General features: G+C 42.1%; 1 protein-coding gene across 1 annotated transcript in view; it reads left to right on the forward strand.

Annotated features, from left to right (window-relative positions):
• DCHS2 (dachsous cadherin-related 2) overlaps positions 1–16,791 on the forward strand; it is a 94,448-nt gene that overhangs the window by 268 nt on the left and 77,389 nt on the right. Inside the window, exons 2-3 of the mRNA XM_026041628.1 lie at positions 2,161–2,252; positions 14,039–14,326. Of these exons, the coding sequence (XP_025897413.1) occupies positions 2,161–2,252; positions 14,039–14,326 (380 nt within the window). The remainder of the gene's footprint in view (positions 1–2,160; positions 2,253–14,038; positions 14,327–16,791) is intronic.

A 16,791-nucleotide genomic window follows, 5' to 3' on the forward strand; every position in this document is an offset into this window, starting at 1 on the left:
GGCAATGGGGGGGCTTTTGTGTGCTGCAAGTCTCTCATTTCCAACTCGAGCATTGCTCAGAGGAGGGCGCAAAGAACAGTTAATGCAGCTTCGGTCTGAACTGTGAATAGCAGGAGCTTGTTGGTAAAGGAAAGGGTTTCCTGGGAATCCCAGATAAGTTCTCAGGCAGGTGAAAAGGACAGTATAAAAATTAAGATTAGTGAGATCAGAGCTGTGCCATCTGAAAGGAAATGCTTGAAAGGGAAGACAGAGGAGAGGGGATGTTTCTGGATTAGGGAGATGCTGTGCAGGTACTGATGCTGGAATAGAAAAGAGGGCAATGTTAATGTGGTTATAGTCGATAGTCAAAATGAAAATATGGACACCCTGATGCAAAGCCTTTTGCCAACAGCCAATAAATGTATTTCTGAGAAATACTGGTATCATGTTCCAGTATGTTCAGATGCTGAAGTAGAACTCAACTTGAGAAAGCTTTATTGTACATGAGGAAAGYAAAGCAATGCAGAGTTAGGAGTCTGGAGACATTTGCTGCTACAGAGGGATTTTTTATACTTACAGGGTAAAGCTCCTGTAAGTATAACTCTAAACAAGGCTTAAGAATAAAGCTTGAAGATTGAAGCCAAAACTTGCATTGTGAATAGCTCAGAAAAAAAAAATGGACCAAAATTGTAGTTGATTGCATGTAAGGATACCTGTAACACGGAAATGAGGGCGTTACTGAATGGTATGAGTTTGTAAGTGGGGAGCATGGTGCTGACGGGATGTATTGCTGGGGGAGACTCTCCCGTGATAAATGAGGGTGTAGCCTGAGCAGTCGGAAGAACCTGTGAGCCCCATCGGACAGATGGATTTCCTAGGAAAGAACACCAAGAATCCTAACATGACTTAACTGTTTCCAAGCAAATCCCCTTGACAAGCAAGCTTCCTGTAATTGACAATTAGAGATCTGCTCTCAATAAAGTAGGAATATAGAGTACTAACAGAAAAATTCCATATAAACATCCAAACATGGCTTAAGCTGCCAGATGAGTCAAATTTCATGTCCTTTTAAGTCTGCTAATTCTTTTCTGCTCATTCAATTTCTCTTCTTCCCATGCAGCACAGTAATGGACATGCTCCTCTTAAAGCTTGGCAATGCAAACCTCCCAGGATCCATCGATTCTGCTACTGACTTTGTTCCCTTTTGGAGCTGAAAAAGTGAAAGGCTTTTGCTCTTCTGTGTTGCTTTAAATCAGGGTTTAACAGGAAATTGAAAAGTAACTGGTGAATCAAACTCACCATGATAGCTAAAGGAAATTATAGATAAAAATGTTTGCTGCTAATAACAKGAACACAGTGGAATGTAGTGTCTTTGTCTTCCTCTAGAGGAAGAGGAGGAACTTCCTCTGTGTTCTCCACTTCCTTACTGTTGTTGGTATGTGCGGCTACCAGGTTAATGGCAGGAAAAAAATTGTGTTGCTGTGTGGGGTGATGATGTGTGCAACAGGAGAGCACACTTTGGAGCTTCAGAAGCTGAAAGAAATGTCCAAGCACTTTCCAGTAACATAGCCCTGTAATCTACGGCAATGCTTTTCTTTAAGCAGTGTTCTCTCTCTGAGGTTTCAATTTCCTCCTGATTTTTTTTTTAAGACAACTGTAAGCTTTAATGGGGAAAACATTGCTAAGAAATTGGAAGCTATCTCTACTCTGTATCTTCAGCCTGATTAATTACGACCTGGTAATTCCTCTGTTTTCTTCTTTTCCAAAAAAATTTCTCATGGACTACTTTCAGCAGCAGAATCCCTGAGGAACCTGTAAGATACTCCGCTGTTCTGGACAGCTTAATACTGTAGGAACAGCATACAACGTTATGGATTGTTCTTCAGGTCCCCAAGTAGCTCTGCAGCTCACAGCATCAAATGCAGTGACTGAACTGTGTGGTGGGGGTGTTCGTGGTGGGAAATGATTCTTGAAGGAGGGAAAGGAGAGAATGGCTAAAACCTTATTTACTCTCCTGCCCTATAATTTAAAGTTGACAGATGGCTGTTCTTCCTCCAGCCTTCCTGCTTTATTTTTCTTGAGTGATCTTTCTCCTGATACAGCACACTGTATAAAATGCTCTGGTAGTTGCTAGAAACACCCCACAGTGTTTTTTAATAACAATCCGATAAAAATTTTCAGGCTTTCTGCAGAAGTTCAACTGGTGAATGTTAAAACTGAATGCGAAGGRCCAAGAAAACCCAAGCCAAACTTAGTTAAGTTGTTCCCATGTGGTATTTCTCTTTAACCTCCCGTTGTCCTCAGCAGTCTRTCTGCATTAGCTTTCCCTAGAACAAACAGGCATAAAACAAGTCAAGGTGCTTGCTTTATACTGGTGAAGTAGCTGAGCCCAACAAGACATGGTGGAGGAATCCCCAAATCTATCTGCCCGTGAAAGGCTGATTTCCTTGAGATGGAAAAATGTCTASTTGGTTTCCAAGTGTTTCATGCAGTGTTCTTCACTATTTTACTGAATTTCTTCAGCTCTGTAAGTATTTGCTATGAATAGAGTAGTAAAGTTACCTAGTATTGCTGGCAATGCAGGTCAGTGGATGGAACTTTTGAATTTGTTGTAAAATTGAAGTCATGTGAATATTCCGAGAGATGTAAAACTTAAAATAACTTGTATTCCTTACTATATCACAGATACAGTCACAGACAAAGATCACAGACAAAAAGCCACAGCCAATAATGGTTGGGGCTATATCTCCATCCATGTATTTTTTAAAAAGAAAGTCTGGAAGTTCTCATCTATTCAAGGAGAAAACAGAATGAATGAGAAGGAGAAATGTCTACATACTAGTCTGTAAAGGTAGGCCTTGGATCATGTTTATTCGGGAGGACTTCATCTGTGCTGAGAAACGTAACTGATATCTGTACAGAGAGGAAAGTCGTAACTAGAAAACATAACTAGTGCCAATTATTTGTAGGGACACTTACAATTAACCACCAGCAGCCAACATCTTAAAAAATAATTCAGCTGTTGTTATTCATACCTCATACCTCATGGTAACCTTGTATTTTCACCTTGTCCTAATTTTAAGACATGTCAGCTCACACATTTTTTAATGTGGTGCTTTTCTCTGGTGTCAACRGGGCCTAGGTAATCAGGTAATATTGGTGGAATTTAGAAATGTTTCAAGGGGGGACAATGCACTTTGTCAAGAACAAGAAACCATTTTCTTCCATCTTTTTTTCTTCTTCTTCATACRTTTTGTTGAAAGCTTTTCTTGCACATTTTCTCATGCAGTTTACGTGAAGCCTCTTCTCTTGCAGCAAGACTCTGCCCCTTCCCCCAATTTTGTCCAAAGCCCGTGGGCATCTTTGCTCGTATAATAATTGGTTGCTTCCTATAATGCTCTGTGCATTCCTGTGCACCACATTTCAGAGATGGTGCATATGTGTGTCAGGAAGGATGACACACAACTGCTTGCTTGCTTTCCTTCGGTGGTTAAGGAGAGGGAGAGGGAGTGGGAGCTCTGTTTCTGGGCTCACATTCCCTTCTAAAATTCCTTGTGGGCTTGTGGAATCAAGAACTTAGAGTGTAACTTAGTTGCTTGACGTGTCTGAAAGAATCACAACAATAAAAATGTTTCAGATTTATCATGTACCACAATAAGTATTGAATGCAAAATTGTACGTTCATATGCTTCCCTTCCAAAGAATGGGGTGGGGATTGTTTTTGCCTTTGAGATGAGGACAGGGCAGCATTACTCATTCACTCTATAGGGTTTTTAAATTTAGTTTGATAAGATCAGTTTAGTTCAGAGAAGAGAAAGTGCAAGTTTTTACATACAGTGAGCTGCAACGTGCAGCTGCTGGGCACTGTTGAGCCTGTGCTGCTGCTACCATCACCCCCAGGATCCTTGGACTTCTTGGGAGGGGAAGGCTGGTTCCAGTGAAACRCCGAGGTGCAGCTGGCGAGGCTGATGTACATGACTGCAGGGCATCCACTTAAAAAGGCCACTCCAGTCTCCCTTTTCATTAAAAATGTGAGGTGTTTATGCCAAACCTAGTGTTGTTCCCCTCAACTCTCTACTTGTATGAAAGATATTAAGCTAGAAAAATAAAACACACACACATTCTTGAAGAAACAAAATAGGGGAAGCTACATTTGCAACTCCTCTTTCACATACTTTTTTTTCTCGTTTTAAATTAAGCATCAAGACAGCAGTGCTGTGAGTTACAGCATGCATATGTGTGTGGTGATCATTGCAGTTGTAACCCATACTGGGCAGAGGAGAGGAGGAAATGTTGCTTGTAGATGCTCTGCTCTGAAGTCTTCTCAGTGTTGCCAAAATCTCTCCATTGGCATTTTCTTCGTATCTGTCTCATTGGAGCCAGGCATTTGTTTCCCATTATTTGTCTCGGGTAACAGGAAAAGTTTATTTCATATTACTCTTACATAATGTTTTTTAAATAATAGAAAAACAGCACACTCCATGAATTGTTGGATAAATTCTTGAAGGATAATTTGCTCCCTTTGCTTCTTGTTCTTCTTTTTGCTCATTTTCCTTCCTTCTTCTTTCTGTCTTTCCTTTGCTGTGAGACAGGGCTGCTCACTCTCACAGCAAGAGTTTTCATGTGATTCTCGTGCACACCGCGCTTCACGCAGATACTGTGAGAAAGTAAAGGTTTGGTTTTTCTTTTTTTTTTTTTCTTTTTTTTCTTTTTATTTTCCTCCTGTTTGTCATGCAGATTTGAGGTGTTTCATGTGATAGGAATGTGATGTGATGGATTGGAGGTACCAGGGATAAGAGAATGGTAGGTGAAAAGAGCAAGGTGTAGTTAAGAAGAAATAGGATAATTTTTTAAATATCTCTCTCGGCTGCAAGTCACTTTGTCTTTTTGTCACTTTGTCACATTGAAACTTGGTGACTTTCGCTAAAATTCCTACATATATTCCAGGGCTTTTCTGCTTTAGCAGAGGAAGTAGGAGAAAATAAATAAATAAATAGAAGTGCATGCACAAGAGTTTGAGTGTTGAGGAATAACTCCAAAGTGAGATTTTTCWTGTGCTCTGTCTGTCCAATAAACCCTCAACAGGAGTAAGACCATGAGCTCAAGCCTTCCAAGTCTCATTCTATAAAGCTTCCATATCAAGCCCTACCATTTTCCCTTTCTTTCCCTAAGCAAAGTTGAAGCCAACAGATAAGTCTTGCCTCATAGCCCAAAGGTCAATAAATTGAATTGACACACCTGTGGGGGAAATAAAAAATTACATTATCCTCAGTGCTGCATTTTCTAAAATATCCTTTCTCTGCCAGTATTTCAGTCATAAGCCCCTTGCAGCAATTTCTGTAGTTATATTTGTGGCTTGAAGCAATTCTAGTAATAGTAATAACAGGGGTGCTCATTTCTACCATACTGTGTGGTTTCATTTTTCAAAGTGTATTCAGTTACAATCAGTTAGTACTAATTTAGGTGAGGCAGACAGGAAAAAGGCAAGCTAGGACTGCTGGCAAAACCTTCTCACCCCTTTCAAAATGCTCCAAGAATGTTAAGGTACTGCTTTTCTTTTCTAATGTTTTTCTGCAGCTTAGAAAGTGGCAAACCAAAGGACCAAACCTTGCTCCCTCTAAACATCTGTTTAAAACTTTAGTTAAACCACTTTCCTTTTCTGGCATAAAACACTAACAAATATAGCCTTGCCTTTTCTCTGCATTTCTTCAAAGAGAGAGAAAGCCATAGACTAACAGCAATATTAGCCTTTGAGCCTCTTATCTCCCTAATAGAAATGCCAAACAACATGAAGTGGTTATCTGAACTTAAGCATGCATYAACTTCCTGCATCAAATGGCTGCTTTAGGTCTAGCTGGTAAAGAGAGAATCACATTTCCCTCCACTCTGTTGAACTGTTACCTACCTGAATCCATGTGCAGGGATCMCAAACTCACAAAGGAATTATTCAGTAGGACTTAATCAAGTTCCCAAGATCCCCTAAAGCCCTTCCTGCTTTCCCAAAAGATACCAACTTTTCCGACCATCTCCACCTCTTGAGGAGTTGTCCGCCTCACACCTACCACACACAGTTTCATCGATGTGCTATCGATGCTGCTGCTTCTGGTTTGGGGATGTCGGAYGGAGGTGTGCTGGGGTAGATGAAAGCCTCCTGGTCCACTGCTCCTACGTGAAGTTAGTGGCTTCAGGTGAGGAGCTCGTGAGGGCTGCAAGCGATGATGTGGCTGTGTCAGACCATCACCCTGCTTGGCCTCTGTTACAGACCTGCAGTTCTCTGGAAGTTTTCTTGGTTTGTTCAGTCTGATCTGTCTTCTTTTCACAAGATCTGTTCTCCCTTGTGATCAGGTAATTGCCATTGTACTTGTAGAGGGCAATTTCAATAATTTCCCCTCTCCTTAACCTTTCTACTTCACAGTTTATTCTTTGTTCTGCGGTGTGTTTGTGTTTGAAATTGGACGTGGAATCATATTTGAGTGGAGAAAAAAAAAGGGTAAGACCCAAACTGTGCTGTTACACACTATTAACAACAGGACCAGCYGCCAGCAAGCTCACTCTATAATGCCAAACAGAGACTACACACAGTACAAACTCCAAACAATTTGCATTATTTTCTGAAGAAACTATYCTAAATCAAGTTTCTAGTGGGGAATATTGGTACTAAAGTGATTTTGGAAAAAGGAACATCTATCACTAGGCAAATGCAGAGCTTTTGTCTAGTATGTGCTACATTCAAGGAAATGTAGGTAAAAAGGTTTATTTTGGAACTTACTAGAAGAAATCCTGTCCCATTAGAGTAAATGGGAGATTTGCCATTGGCTTCAGTCAGGCTAGCATTTCACCCACTATTTTTCACATATGTTTTTGTATGTTAAAGTGATTYATTAATGAACTAAAACAATACCCGTAGAGAAACGAGGATTGTACTTCTTTACCTTGTAGGGGCTGGAGGGTGCAATCTTAATCTGTTGCTTACTGTATCAGGGCTCTTGGAAAGGGACATGATCAAGGAATCTTTACTAAATTATGAGCACATCCCTTATCAGCAATCCAACAACATTACACGGTTTAGTCAAAAAGGTGCACAGATGGGAAGATGTCTGAAACTGGCTCTAAATGGGGCTGAGGTGTTTTTGTCTTGGTGGGAGTGTAATAATTATAGTATTTTGCCCTTTGCAGATGAGCGTTCATGTATTAGTTAATCCARGTCTGTAGTCCAGAGGACTGGTTGTATTTCCAGCCCTGTTATAGCTGCATTTCTATATGCTCAGAACAGCATTAGTAGCCAGGATGTGCTTTTTACTTTGGTTCTGTTTGTCTCATGGCCAGGAGATTCTGATGAATTCTTTGGAGATAAACCATGTTACTTCACCCAGGCCTTTCTCTCCTCAGCATTACATTTCTTCAACATGCTTTTGGTGAGGCTATATCTTCCATCTGATCAGAAACTGACCTCTGCACAGACTCAGGATGGATTTATCCCCCTATGAACATGCTGTAGCCATGTGTCACAGTCTGCTTTGGCTACCTTTTTTCTTCATTTGGACGTGCTGGTTTTGACCTGCAAAGTCTTTAACTATCTGAGTCCTTTCCTGGCTTAGCCAAGAGTTAGTGCTGGCCCCYAGCCTGGAAGGCTGCTAATGTGARAGTATAAAAGGGTAGCTGGAGAGTCATTTTCTGTACAAGGTCTTTGATTTGGAAACTAACTCATTTTCTTTTCTTGGTCGGAATGTCCTGATCCATGGGGTTCTACAAAAAGCTATAAATTTTCCTTCACTTTTGCAGAAGTGAGAGGAAGTGAATAACAACCAGTTTGGAGGCTAGCAAAGAGAGAAAGAGGGTGAATCAAAGTTGCACTATTTTCTGTTGTAAGACTATCGTTAGTTAGCAGACAATTGGGCGAATCCTCCATTGCTGTAACTATAGCCCGTTTAAATAGTCAGCATAGAGGAGTAAGCAGTACCCAGAGATAATAAAACCATAGCTAATATAAAGCCCAAGTAAATTAGGGTGTGAAAATCTACTTTGAACAACTGAGGGGAGAAGAAAATGCGTGTGACACTGGCTGGAGTGCCGAACCCCCCAGCCTTTGCTGACCCAAGACCACAAATCCATGCTGCCTGGCTCAGGAAGCAGCAGAGCTGTTTGGGTGGTACTGTGTGCAAGCAGATAAGCCACATTTTTCAGAGGAACCTGGATGTCTTCCTTACCTATGATGTGACTAATTTCCAGTCCGGATAGCCTATTTGTAGGCAACCAGGTATCCAACTAGCTACACAGCTGTTATTTATGCATTTAAGGGGATGTATTTTAAACAAATAAAAATATTTCTTTGTTCACTGCAAGAGACAATTGCATCTGTTTAGTAGTCTCATGATTGCACAGAATTGTTTATGGTACTAGTTGGTCATTTCCATAGTACACTATTGAGTCCTAACTTCTCATTGATACCTTTGCAGTAGCTTTGACAGACAATTAATTAATCTAGGTAAGAGTGGCACTGAATTGTTGCAATAAATAACGCATTTCAAGTGAGCAYTTTGCTACTTGGTCAAAGAAGCCCATGGGGATATTTCAACTCATTTTCACTTCCTTTAAAGATTAGCTTGGCCATAAAGTGCTGTTATTTGTCCTTGCAACATGAATTTTTACTGGAAAGCTTTAATACAAATTATCTTGTATCATAATGTCTTATAATAAATTTGTTTGGCCAATGTTCTGATTTAAGTTTGCTCTGAAACAGAAGGAAGGAAAGTAGTCTAAAATAACATTAAAGGAGAGGTTTGAGGGTCATGAGTTATTTTCTATTTATACCACTATTTTAGGTCTCAGTTCATAACCCCTGGAAGTCTCAGGAAACCCTTTTATTGACTTCAGCAGATTTTGGATCAGGTACATCTGCTCTTGTACAGGTCAGGCACTTTTTGGGCTCTGATATGAAACACTCTCACTCTGCTTACYTATCCGAGAGCCTGTGGCAAAACTTAATTCATTCACATCTGTACAGGGTTAAGTCCACTTCTTAAAGTCTAAACTGTTATTTCTGTGCAGATTAATTCACCTTCCTGCTCACTGCCACCAATCTGTTCAGCACAATGAAATCCTRACAATTGGTGTCAATAACTGAAAGCAGTACTTTTATAGTAGAGAGAGAAAAAAAAGAGAGAAAAGACAGACCTGAACTCTTCCCCTTACAGACAATGTGCAAATAGAATAATTTCACCGGGTATGAAAGTAAAAATGGTGTCTGTCATGTAAAAAGAGGCCTTCTCATAAAAGAAATATATGTTAAATTAAAACTGCTGTTATTATTTTTTTTTCATTCCATGGCAATACAGACCCCTCCTGGTTCTTGATGAAGAGGGAGGTGAAATATCGCACAGCTAAGCTACAGAGAAAACACCAAGCCCTTCCAAGCGTGTAAGCCAAAACGAGTGCTCAGAGAGAGATCGCTGTGTCATGAGCTCATGCCGGCAATACATTTTTATTTTCTAAGGGTGTAAACTGAGATTTGAGCCTGAGAGAGCCCTTGCACTGTGCCCTATGGGAGCACTTTGCGGCATGGCTGTTTTTTTTAGTGCCAGCGAGGATGTTGCGAGATGCTCTCCTGACCCAGGAAAACACCTGCAGCACCAGGGATAGTCACCACAACTCGCTACGAGCAGAAGATGGAGTTGGGGGCAATAAAAACCTCCAGGCTTCACGGAGGTGGTGAGGGAGAGGTTGCCATGATTCGGTTCTGGGTCGCTAGCTGGTTTCACCTGGCCCTTGGAGACCTCTGTTKCTTTGCCTTGGAGACTTGGTGRTCTCAGGTAGGGTAGTGCTGGGACTGTTAGAGTTAGGGGSGTGCTGCTATGGGTGAGGCTGGGGTTGTGGTTATAGAGTATGGGATRTGCTGCCTCTTGTGGAGRGTAGTCTTGGTCGTGGTGGGGGAAATGATTGATTGGAAGGGTRGGAGAGTGCCTGGAGCTCTGTTGGGGTGAAGGAAAAGGGGTCCCTGAAAGGTGCTAGTGGTGACTGTAGGCTCTGATGTTCAAGACAAGCACGTGGCTATATGGAAACAGCCTGTGCTTGAATCAGCTGGGATGTTTATGTCCCTCTGAGTACTGGTTCCTTTCCTATGCGTGCTAACAATGCTGGGATGTCTGCTGTAAACTACATTCCTCCTCTCCCAAGCACTTATTCCACCATATTACTGAGCTCAGCTTCAAGCAGAGTCCAGTGTATTTTTACTTACCACCATTTTAGAGTTTCTTTCAGAAGTATCATATCTCTATTATTGGCAAAGCCTGGAAAACATATTACTAATTCTTTTAGCCAATGTACTAAGAAAGGACAGTAGCTCTTTTTAGGGGAGGGGGAAATGTACTTTCAAATGGATGTGCTTTTCTCATCCCTAATATGCTGGAACCTAGTATTTTAGAACATGGCCAAGGTTAGCGGGATCTGGGTATTGAGCTTTCCCCAGATGTGGAGGCCCATAGCTGCCTGCTTCAACAAGCAGATTTTAAGAATCTTGCTTCACTATCCTGAGACTGTTCAGGACAGTTTAGCAAAGTGAAAAATTCTGTGTTATTTTGAAAAAGCAGCCTTAAAGGCCTTGCCATTGGCATTCAGAAACAATGCAGTTAAGTCGGGCATGAACAAATGGCAAGTGTAATTTAGGCAGAAATAGTGAGAAAGGCCTACAAGTATTTCTTGTGTAAAATTAGCCATACAAATTTAACTTGGAATAATTTTAGTCTTCCTATGGTATTTTCTCACTGCTGTAGCCACACTTTAGGTGATTATGCTCATTATTTTTGTTGTCAGCTGGAACTAAATTGCTGTTTGAATGTTCCAGTCAACTGCAGCACGCATGCAGTCACATTCTTCATATATGACATGTATATCTGCTTTTAGTGTGCTTTCCCTTTACATCAGGAGAAAAGATCAGCAATCAAGTACTGCTAGAACAGGCTAAAAAAGCAAATAAGGAAAAACAAACTCCAAGGAAATGGACCTTGGGAGATGCAGGGTCTTTTGCTGACTCCCTGTGTGACTTGGAGGCAGCACACAACTCCTCAAACAAATACACACTCTCCAAAAACACCAATTGGATCTGGAAGCCACAGTGGTGAGATAACTGGAACTTTTCTGGGATGTAACATGCCGCATGGGTCTCATGTCAGGCTTGGCACTCGGCGGGTGAAGCTGTGACCTCTCCAGCTGAAGAGCAGGGTCAGCAGGACTTCAGGGCTCTCTCCATTGCTTGTTGCAGATATGCCCTATGGACAAGGAATTTAATGTCTATGTGCTTCTATCTCCCTTATATGGAAGGATGATAACGAACCTTCTTCACCTCATAAAGATGCTGTAAAGATAACTTGACTGAAAATAAGGTGATGCTTGGCTAATTCAGTGAAAGCACCATAAAAATAAGATTCCTCTAAAGATTTGGAATGATTAGAGGAAACTGGCAGAAAACCTGCTTAGGTTTCTGCCATTCAAATGCCATTCAATGCTGTTGAGTATCCTCTTATATGTCATATATTAAAATGGGCTATCAAGTTATATTTTCAGTATTTGTATTTGGCTTAATTTCAAGCAAATAGAATCCACTAATCTGGATTTGCACTAATATATTCTCACACAAAATAAAAACGTTCTGTCTATCAACGGTAGGGAGATACTTAACAGTATTTTGAAATGAAATAAGTGTAAATAGCTAGACAGCAGTTTACTCCCAGGTGTCAGGAAAAAAACATAGCTATAAATTGTAATGCAAACATTTGTTCCCCTCTGGGCTCCAGAAGGTTTCACCCCATCCAACCCTGCCTTCAACCGTCACCTTCACGAAGAAATGCATAGTACTGCAAAACCCCGTGCGACCTGAAAATCAGCAAATCAGAGCATTTGCAATTTGAAAAAAATGATTTTTTTTCCTTATAGGCTATTTAAGAATTTTTTTTTTTTGAGTCCTAATTGTGGCTGCTGTGCTCTAAGTGGCATTTATGACATCTCTGGCATTCAAACTCCTTATGAAATTATCATCTGGAAAAGGAGTACAAAGACTCAAAAACTCCTGTCAAATTAGTTTTTTTTTTTTTTTCCTGTGTGTGAGAGTAAACAAGGTTCTTAATTGCGACATGGATAATAGTAAATTCTAGTTTTAAAAGCAAAGTCTTTTTCCAAATCATAGCTATTTTAAATAATTACTTAGCTCCATCAGCTGGCATAGTGGCTTAGCATATTAAGACACAGCTTTGTGTGGACCCTCTCTCCTTTGAGTGCTGCAGGCTGAGCTCTCAGCTGGGACTTAACCTGATGAAGTGATAGCAGCAGGTTTCCAGATCTCAAGCACGCTGTGTGGGCTGTTCTTTTGTGGTGAGGGCAGCTGCCCTAGGAAACTGGATTTTCATGGATTTGAAAACCAGAAGGGAGCATTCTAACCATTTAGCCTGACTTCATTTTACTCCATGATTCCTGCCTAAAGTCTTATAATTTGTGATTGAAATAGAACAAATATGTTAGACATCTGATTTAAAGATTCCAAGTGACAGCAATGCTTCATATCCTATAGAATTCTCTTGCAGTCACTCCTACTATGTTGTATCCTGTTTGCAGTTTGAACTCTGACTTCTGACTTCCAACTTCTACATTTTGACTTGCTGGCATTAGTAGTGAAGCTCTGTAAAAAGTCTTGCTTTTCAAAGCTTCAAAGTTCATATGAATTTATATTAGAAATGTATGAAATGTTGGGATATAATATCCTGTAGATATGGAAAGACTTTTCTGGTGTTATACTCTCATCTCTGAGTTGAGAGGCTGCAACAGGATGAAGATTATGAAGATTGTGAAGATTATCTGCTTTGGTGTTCATCTGCAGTTCATCGACAGTTTGGATTACAAGCACATCAGATTTAGTCCTGTTTTTGTCATGTCTGCATATTTTCTCTGCTTTTGTTCCTCTTGCAAGTGCACCCAAATTGTGACTGTTGGACCCTGCAGGGACACAGTGGCCTGTTCTGATGGATCTAGTTGCAGGTTGTCATCTATTATGAAGAAAAGATGAGTCAAAACAACATGTATGGAATTTCCTTATGGAACAGGAACAGCAGCAAAGAGGCTAAGAAAGATCTGTAAGATGTGAATACAGCGTCAGGACAAAAGACTTCACCTGTCTGAGAACATATGAGATAAGTGAATTGGAAGTCAAACTGTTGTTGTGAAAATATTGATCTGGGTAGTCTTACTGAGATGGCTATATCTGAGGGTCAAATTCTGAAATAATTGTACACCAGGATGGCAGCAATACACACTCCCCAGGCAGTGAAGACATCACGGTACATTTAGAACTGCAGCATCTGCAATAACACAATTCTGTAGTTTCCCACCTGTGGCCTCATGGCTGTCAGACTATGAAAATCTTTCCTAACTCCAGAGACAAAATTGGGTAAATTACCTTCTGTCAGATTCTGTCAACAAAATAATTCTTAATTGCTGATGGCTAACTCATTCCACAGCCAAATGCATTTTGCAGATCAGCTTGTGAATGAGCGCGAAGTGATGACTATCAGCCAAAACAAACAAACAAACCAACAAAAACAAAAAAAACCCAAACCTCTAACTACTTTCTGCTGCATTTATAAGAAAACTAGTCCTACACATAACTTTCTATTATAGTAACTGTGACCAGCCATCATTTGGTCACCAGCAAATCTTATACGGCTGACATTCCTTCAAAGAGGTGTTGCTGAAATCAATAAACATGTACCTGGGGATCTATAAATAATGAAACACCTGATATTCAGCAAAGTTAACACTTTCCCCATATATCGCATGTTCCTGGCTTAATATCTGTGCTGACCCTGGCCAGTAAGGCTGAAGACAGGCATCCTTTCTTACATCCAGCTGCAAGACTTGAAGATATTAGGGCTTCCTCACCCCACAGCTTTGCCAGAAGGGTGATTTATTTGGGTTCTCCCTAATCCACTGTTGAAAAAAGTCACTGGGGTTAACAGAAATCATTTAACAGAGAACATTGTGTAAGTGTTGCTTAATCTAATTGTTGTCCTTAAAGCTAAACCCAAAGAGGATCAAGAAACAACACCTGGTAGGCAGGAGTGGAAGCGTGCCCGTGTCTGCAAGGCACTAGCTGAGACTGTGCTGCCTTCAGACAGCGCAGGAAGGAGCCTGGCGGAAGGATTCRCTTCTCCAGCTCTGTCTGGAGCAGTCCAAGCAGTCTCTGCCCCTGGACGGCTGCTACCTCAATGCGATGTGCACTGGAAGGGATTTTTGCAGCGCTCCTACCAAGTACCAGGTCTGAAACCAAGTCTTGGTTTGGCTGAAGCGGCTGTCGCTGAAGAGGGTCAGCCCTAAGCACGCGAGCTGCCCTTGCTGTGCGAAAGGAAGCAGTCACGGTGCTTTACCACCCCAGCCATGTACATCTGAGCGTGGCAGGGTCGCATCTTGAGCTACYGCAGCTGTCGCATAGGCAAGGCGAGGTTCGTAGGTAGAAGTAATTCTAACAGTGCTGGGCATTCACGCTTACAGTAACATTATCTCTTTTTCAGTGATCCTTTGTGCTCTCACATCTCACCACAGCTTTAGTTTGTTACAGTTTAATACTCCTTGAAGGAGGAAGAATTTACAATTATTCCAGAGGGGATTAAACTATAGCAAAATATGGGCCGATTAAATCTGAGCAGCTGATACAGTTATCACCTCCTGGTTTCCTTCCGTGCTCCCTTCCTGGTACCCTGCCACAGGGACAGCTGAGCTGGCTTGTGAAGTTGCATCTGCATTTCACGTGTTGCTCCTCCGCCTGTGGAGACAGGGGCGGGCACCTCCAGGAAAGGGCTGGGAGGCAGCTGGAGAGGGAGATGTTGCTTCTGGGCGAGGGTGCTGGCTCACAAGCTGGAGGTCTCTTTCCAGCTGGGGAGTTGTTTAGAGCGCTGTAACAAACCTTGCCATCAAGGGTACCACCCCAACACGAGTTGCCGTGGTTGGGTTGCCAGCCCAACATCCCTTGCCACCAAGGGATGGCTAAATGCACCAAAGTCAGTGAAGATGCAAATACATGGCATGTTCTTCCGTCACCTTYGGACAATAAAAGTCCTGTGTCCTGTTTGTGCTGAGTGACTTTGACCTGTTTACCAGTCAGAGTTAGACAGTGCCCTAAACCTTGGCACCTTTACTTCCTTCAGAATAACTGCGCTGTGGCAGCTTTTCTCTGGTTCTCACATGGCACACATCTATTCCTCATGTAGGTCAGTGTGTCACTGACAGGGAACAGCAGGAGCAGCTAAATACATCCAGGAGACTGCAGGTGTCTCCTTAAGATTTAGGAATTTCTGTTTGTGATTTGAAGAAGAAAGGGAATGAGTTCATGAACAAGGTAAAAGACAGGGAGTGGAAAAAAATGAAGGGAGGGAATGAAGAAAAGAAGGAAAAGCTCAGAAAAGGCAAGAAGACAATCTGGAGGAACACTTACAAGATGAGGCTGGTGCTCTGAGGACACACAWTATCTCTAGGGTCTGAGCATGCAATGCTTCTGGAAATGTGCTGCAGTTGGGCAGTCTATTTATATGCCTTGATATAAAACTGTAAAGTGCTTAGGCGTCACAAAATAGAGGGACTCTCTGTTATGCATTAGCCCTGCCAGAACCGCAGACAAGTTAGTCCGCTTTATTTTTCTCTGCTGGTATCTGAATGCAGAGCTGCACTCTCCGGCAYTGCCCGAGTCTGGCAACAGCAGGTTTTGGTTAGTTCCTCACTAAATGTGCCTGATTGAACATGATTCACGTGTTTGCTTAGTGGCTGCATGGGACATGGCTGTTTTTCCAAACTTGCTGTGATTCAGTGCAATTCAGGCATTTTCATATTGAACATATGTGACTTGGGGAGGATCCATGTGTTTTCTCAATGAATATGAATGGAATTGGCAAAGGTCTTGGCGTTTCCCTCTTGCCTCTATGCTTGTAATTATCACAGTATATAAATATACAGAGACTTTCTTAGAATGTCTTACTGTGTCTAAGAAGATCTGACAAAATCCGCCTTTTGCTTACTGCCATCTATGTAAGGAGGCGAGCCAGACACAAAGGGTAGGATCTCGTCTCCCCTCTCACACTCATAGATCTCTGCGCTCAACAAAAGAGCATCTCTTACTTGGCTACATTGAACACGAGCTTGGAACAATGTTGGTAAAAACATCGTTATCATTGTGCCATTGTATCCCTCTTCCACCTCCTAAGTGGATATTTTGAGAGCTGTTACAGTGTTTGCTCCCCTTCCTTGGGATATTGGTTCTCAGTAGCTGTATTGGGTGGCTCCTGCTAGACTTGGAAAGCGAGGAGGGACAAAACAGCAGTTGCCCCAAGAGCCTCCACACAGATCAGGACCTAACTACAATAATGCCTCCCAAGACCTTTTTCTTTTTTTTTGCCTTGAGTTCACTTGTCCATGATAGGATGAACTTGCTTTGCTCTGGCCACGAGGACAGTTCCCAGAACTGGGGAAATTAAGTGTGGTAAAGCCCTSGTGGGAAGAGCAGGAGATGAGCACCTGCAGAAGCACCATACTTAGCTTTCACGAAGGGGTGGATGTCTGGTGCTTGGCATTTTCTCCATGCTGCACATTTTCAGTGTCACTGCAGAAACCCGGACTCAACCTTAAAGCTCATCCCGCCCTAAGCTCATCCCGCCCGCCTCCCGCGGAGCCGGGGCGGGGGCTGCGCGCCGGGGGGCGCCGCCCAGCCCGCCCGCGCTCCCCCTGCTCCTTCCCGGTGGCGGCGGCGGCGGGTCCCGCGCTGCGGCTCGCCATGGAGCGGCG

The sequence above is a fragment of the Nothoprocta perdicaria genome, unplaced genomic scaffold (assembly GCF_003342845.1).
Source record: "Nothoprocta perdicaria isolate Ctin4 unplaced genomic scaffold, notPer1 scaffold_29, whole genome shotgun sequence".
Lineage (NCBI taxonomy): Eukaryota > Metazoa > Chordata > Aves > Tinamiformes > Tinamidae > Nothoprocta > Nothoprocta perdicaria.